Here is a 5,985-nt window from a genome sequence, read left to right on the forward strand (position 1 = left end):
GTTGCTGGGAACCTTTTGAGGAGAAACTCACAAACAGATACGGTATGGCGGCAACCTGAAGAGTCCCAGGAAACCCGGAACAGGAAAGGAACAACCTGGGGAGTCCCAGATAGTTCAGAAGAAAAAAACCAAAATGGCGACCTGGGAAGTCCCAAGAGGCCATAAGAGAAGGCTATTTAGGAGGAGAAGTGAAGACAGAGAGAGAGTGGTTTAAGAAGGAAGCTTGCAAAGTTGAGAAACGCTGCGTTGTATCTCTTTTTTTGCTGTTTTAATAGTGGCAACACGAGCAAGCCCATCCACCCCAGAAATAAGTTTTAGTATCCGACCCCATGTCCATGTACGAGGCGGATTGTTTGGAACTTTAACGAGAACGATATCTCCGACTTGAAAGTCCATGTTAGCGTTTTGCCATTTAGGCCGATTTTGTAAAGTGTGAAGGTATTCTGAAGACCATTTCTTCCAGAATACTTCTGATATTTTCGTAACGGATTGCCACCGATTGAGAGTCGACTCGCGAAGATCAAGCGTGGCGAATTCCGGGGGGGCTAAAAGCGGCCGTCCTATCAGAAAATGACCTGGGGTCAACACGTCAAGCGACTCGAGATCGTCGTGCATACGAGAAATCGGACGAGAGTTGAGGCAGGCCTCAATTCGCGAGAGGAGTGTGGTCATTTCTTCAAAATTAGGCACGAAAACACCGATAGATCGTTTGAGATGGTGCTTCATGCTTTTAACGGCGCTTTCCCATAAACCGCCCCAGTGCGGAGTTGCGACAGGAATGAATTTCCATTCGATTTCACTGATCGGTTCAGTGTCTTGAGAGCGAGCGATCTCTAATGATGATTTGAAAGCGCGCGTAAGTTCAGCATCTGCCCCTTGAAAGTTTAAGCCATTATCCGAGTAAATTGCGGCAGGTTTTCCGCGACGAGAGATAAATCGAGCTAACGCGGCGAGGAAGGCCTCGGTATCGAGTCTAGACACGAGTTCAAGGTGAATGGCGCGAGTAGCCAAACACACAAAAACTGCTACGTACCCCTTAACCGATTTTGCATTGCGACCATGATGAAGTTTAATGGAAAAAGGCCCGGCATAGTCCACTCCGGTGTTCTCGAAGGCGAAACTCCGGGAGACCCGAGCTGCCGGAAGAGAACCCATGAGTTGAACCCCTAATTTAGCGCGTTCACGAACACATGAGGTGCATTTATGAACCACCGATTTGACAAGGTTGCGAGCATTAATGATCCAAAACTTTTGGCGCAGTGTAGCCAATGTTAACTGAAGTCCCCCATGAAGAGTATCTAAATGTGTTTGGCGAATTAAAATGGACGCGAGATGGCACTCAGGCAGTACGATCGGATGTTTCGCGTGTTCCGAAAGATTCGCGTTCCGTAATCGACCTCCCACCCTCAAGATTCCACGGGAATCCAGTGTTGGATAGAGAGGAAGCAACTTTGACCGCGTGGGGACCCTTTCCCCTTGCTGTAAAGCGGCTAATTCCTTAGCGAACTGTGCTCGTTGCACCACTTTCACTAAAGTTTCGACAGAAAAACGAACCTCGGAGACCGAGAAGGCTAAATCCGAGTGCGTACTCTGTTTACGTGCATGATTGACAAATCGAATGACGTAAGCCATAACGCGAACGAGTTTATGCCAAGAGGAGTATTTATCCAAAAACCAACACTGATCGACACCCACGTGAACGTTCAGATTGGTTTTGCGACTCTCTTCAGAGGTTTCGTAAACCTGAATGTCATGAGTAGGCTGTTCACGAAGGAATGCTGGCCCTTGCCACCAGAGTGAGTCCTCAGTGAGCTGTTTGGCGCTGATTCCGCGTGAACAGAGGTCCGCGGGATTGAGTTTAGTATTTACATAGTGCCATTTGGCATTCGGAAGTTGCGTTTGGATAAGCGATACGCGATTAGCTACGAACGTCTTCCAATTAACCGGTTGTTTAGCTAGCCAAGCCAAGGTAACTTGTGAATCCGAGTGACACGTAATAGAATCGAGATCTCCGGTTAGACTGCGTTTCACCTGAAGAATAAGTTTGGTTAATAGTGCGGCAGCGACCAATTCCAATCGCGGGATGGATGTAGTCTTGATCGGCGCGACCTTGGTTTTAGACATAACTAAATGTACTGAAATCTGCCCGTTGGATGCAGTAATTCTTTCGTACACTACGGCTCCATAAGCGAGTTCAGACGCATCGCAAAATCCTAAGAGTTCACGTTTGATCGTAGTCAGAGTTTGACCAGTCCACCGTGAGATGCGCAGGGTGCGTAGATCCTGAAGTTGATCATAACACGCAAGCCATTTCGAACGAATAGGATCTGGAATCTCATCATCCCACGCTAATTTTAGCAACCAGGTTGATTGCATTAGTTGCTTTAAAACGACCGTTACCGGTGAGATCCAACCCAACGGATCGTAGATTTGGGCGTTTTCAGACAGCAAAACGCGCTTGGTAAGAACGAGTATCGACGATGGAGACACGAAAAACCGGAAATGATCGTGTACATGATCCCAAGCTATCCCTAAAATCTTACCCGAATCCGAAGGGTCTTCAGAGAAAACGCGCGGTTCGGATGGCTCATTCACGGAAGACCGTGACTCACTAAATGCCCATTTGCTCAAGGAAAATCCTCCTTTTGCCAATAGGCGAATCAGTTGATCCTGGGTTGCTTCTAGCTGCTCTGTGTCGTGAGCACCGAAAAGGATATCATCTACGTACGTAGAATTGAGCAAAACATTTTGTGCCAAGGGAAAGTCCCTTCCATCACAAAATGCTAGTTCGCGTAAGACACGCGAGGATAAGAATGGCGCAGGCCCAGTGCCGTACGTCACCGTGTTGAGTTCGAAGGCCTGAATCCCACCAGATTCAGTCTTCCACAAAATGTTCTGATACTTGCGGTCCTCTGAGCGCACAAGTATCTGACGGAACATTTTAACGATGTCTGTCACACCCACGTGTCTAAAAGCGCGCCAATTCATTAATATACGTGTGATATCCTGTTGAAGCTTGGGGCCTATAAACAACGTATCGTTGAGCGAGACACCGGACGAGGTTTTAGAAGATGCGTTAAACACGACGCGAATCTTCTCCTTCTGATTTTCTATCTTAAAAACCGCGTGATGAGGTAAAAAGACTCGAAAACCGGAATCTAAGTTAATGGGAGACATGTGTCCCAAAGATTGATACTCGCGTAGAAATTGAGAATAGCTATCTTCCTGAGAGGGAGACCTCTCCAATTTACGGAGTATGCGTGATAATGTCTTTTCCGCGGCGCGGGAAGAAGACCCTAAACTAAGTTTCGATTCCTCAGACCGGAAAGGTAATGCTACGACAAAACGACCGGAAGGAGTACGAGAAAAAGTATTTACAAAGTGCTGTTCACAGAGAGAGTCCTCTGTGGACACGGATTTTACTTCTGGAACTTCTTCCAGTTCCCAGAAGTCACGAAGCGTTTTTTCGAGGCCGGAACAATGATGAACGGTTAACGCGCTATGTCGGACCGGACTAGGCAGAACCCCAGAAACGAGCCATCCGAAAATCGTCTTTTGTGCAACTAAAGATCGATCTGGAGAACGAATTACCGGACCTTCGATCAACGCAGGAAAATAATCGGCTCCTAATAGTATGTCTATTGGAGCTTTAGTAGCTGCGAAGTTATCTGCTAATTCTAGCTCGCGAAGTTGTGGAAACATGGACGGAGAATACGTCGGCGGAGTGTAACTCGTAATTTTCGGCAAAATTAACGCAGTTACATCCAGAGAAAGACCACGACGAGCGATAGAATGCAGTTTTAATTCGGTTTCTGCCCGAACTGTATGAGCAGAGTCTCCTGTGACTCCATAAATGGTAGCGGCGATACGTTTACGTTTAACGTGAATCTGTTGAGCTAAGTTTTCCGTGATGAATGACGTTTCAGATCCCGGATCAACTAAACCGCGTACCAGTACATGAGAACCATCGTTGGTCTCAATTCGAGCAGAGAAAGTAGCTAAAAGAACCGATCTAGTATCAGTTATGCTCAGATGTGAAACTGCATTTGAACAAGAAGGTTCAGGATCCACGGCGGTTCGCGACGAAGGAGTAGTCTCCTTAGGTTTGCTCCCCCCGGTGCCTAACCTCTCGAAATGCAATAATGTGTGGTGCAATTTGTTGCACTTACGACAGCGCGACGAAGAATTACACGAGGTACAACTATGTCCTGGACGCAAACAATTTATGCAAAGATTCTGCGAAAGCGCGAATTTAGACCTAGCATTCGGGCTTAAGGCAAGGAAGTCCTTACATTGGTATATCAAGTGATTGCTTCCACAATGAACACAATTTGTTTTATCGACGCCGGCTGTATGTGATTTGAACGTTTTTTCTGATTCCCTTCTAGAAGTCTTTGGTTTTACGCCGATTGATTCTAGCGTATTGATATGGCAGGACAAAAATTCCAAAAATTGAGCGTAAGTAGGGTAGTCCGTACTGCTCCCTAGTAATTTCTCCCATTCCAACCTTAATGAATTGTCCAATTTATTGGTTAAAATGTGTACTATCAGAGGGTCCCATCTATCGACCGAATAACCCATGGCCTTAAGTGCGTCTAATGCTACAGCGACTGAATCCCGAATGGTTTTAAGTGAGTTCAAATTATCCCCATGAGCTACTGAAACTTGAGTAATTCTATTTAAAAAAGTAGCTGTGACCAATCGTTTGTTGGTATAACGCGAAACTAAAATACCCCAAGCCACGGCATAGTTTTCACTAGTGACCGCCAATGATTGAATGATTGAAGCAGCCTCCCCTTTTAAACTAGCTTTTAAATAATGGAATTTTTGAACTCCCGGTAAAGCTGGATTGTCGTGTACAATAGAGCGGAACGTTTCAAAAAAAGTTGACCACTCTGAATAGTCCCCTGAGAATTTTGGCAAGTCAATTATTGGAAGACGAATGTTGGAAACATCGGCTGCTGATGCTTTAGGCCCGGCTGCTTCCGAACAACGTAAGTTCTCTAATTGTTCCAAAATGTAACTTTCTGCCACATCAAACGCATCCAATGCTAAGTCGTAAGTGCCACGTATAACATATTCAGATTTACTGAAATCAGCAGACTTAAATGCTGCGCAAATCTTGGCATGAGTTATATGTAACTCCGTTAACCGTTTCCCGATGGTGGCTAGACGTTCTTCAAGGAAAGGAACCGTAAAATTCTTCACGCCGCGTTTTTTAATGTTTGTTAAAAAGCGGCTGAACTCGCCTTGGAGCGTAGATACGAGAGCCATAAGCTCGAAAACGTCCTCTGTCTTCGACATCTCGAATTCTTACTCAAAACAAAACCAAAATTCCCCAACAGCTCCAAGCAAAGCCGACAACACCAAATGCACTCAAACGTTTTGCCGGATATCCGGCTCGAAGGACCAAAAAGTTTGTACGAAATGGTGCGCCGAAACTTAACCTAGAAATCTGTTGAGGAACAATGGGAAGGTTTGCCTTAAATAAAAAGAGCGAAAAATTGTCGGTTGACAAGAGGTGGTTTATTAAAATAAATAAATAAATATATACAAAGTTTTACAATAAAATTGCACGTAATGTGTTTCACGCAATTTACAAAGATAGATTTTCGCACTTTTAAAGGTGCCGCGCAATTATAAGTTTTTCTAGGGAATTTCCTGCCGTCAGAAGTCCTAGGGAATTTGCCTCGGAGAGGTTTCCTCCCACTACCCGACTCCTCGAGAGCCTTGGAAGAGAACTAAGGAACACTGTTCCAGGCGAGCCCCTGGAAGGCAGTGTTGAGGGGGTAGGAGAGGGGAGTGGAAGGCCGCAGGAGGGAAGTCCTCTCCTAGGATGGCGGTGGGTGGTTTGGTGATACTTACCAAAACCGAAGCAAAGAATGCCTAAAAAGGCGTAGATGGCCTGGTGGAGGCGCTGGTTGGCCGTGGAGGCGCTGGTTGGCCGTGGAGGCGCTGGTTGCCGTTGAGGCGAAGGTGGCCGTA

General features: G+C 46.0%; 1 protein-coding gene across 1 annotated transcript; it reads right to left on the reverse strand.

Moving 5' to 3' along the window:
• Window positions 1-210: 210 nt before the first annotated feature.
• Window positions 211-5,304, reverse strand: LOC136775083 (uncharacterized). The gene has a single exon (XM_066729558.1). The coding sequence runs from the start codon at window positions 5,302-5,304 to the stop codon at window positions 211-213; it is 5,094 nt and encodes a 1,697-aa protein (XP_066585655.1).
• Window positions 5,305-5,985: the final 681 nt, after the last annotated feature.

The sequence above is a fragment of the Prorops nasuta genome, unplaced genomic scaffold, assembly GCF_024137725.1.
Source record: "Prorops nasuta isolate Cenicafe-Biocafe unplaced genomic scaffold, Cenicafe_Pnas_1.2 PNAS00007, whole genome shotgun sequence".
Classification (NCBI taxonomy): domain Eukaryota; kingdom Metazoa; phylum Arthropoda; class Insecta; order Hymenoptera; family Bethylidae; genus Prorops; species Prorops nasuta.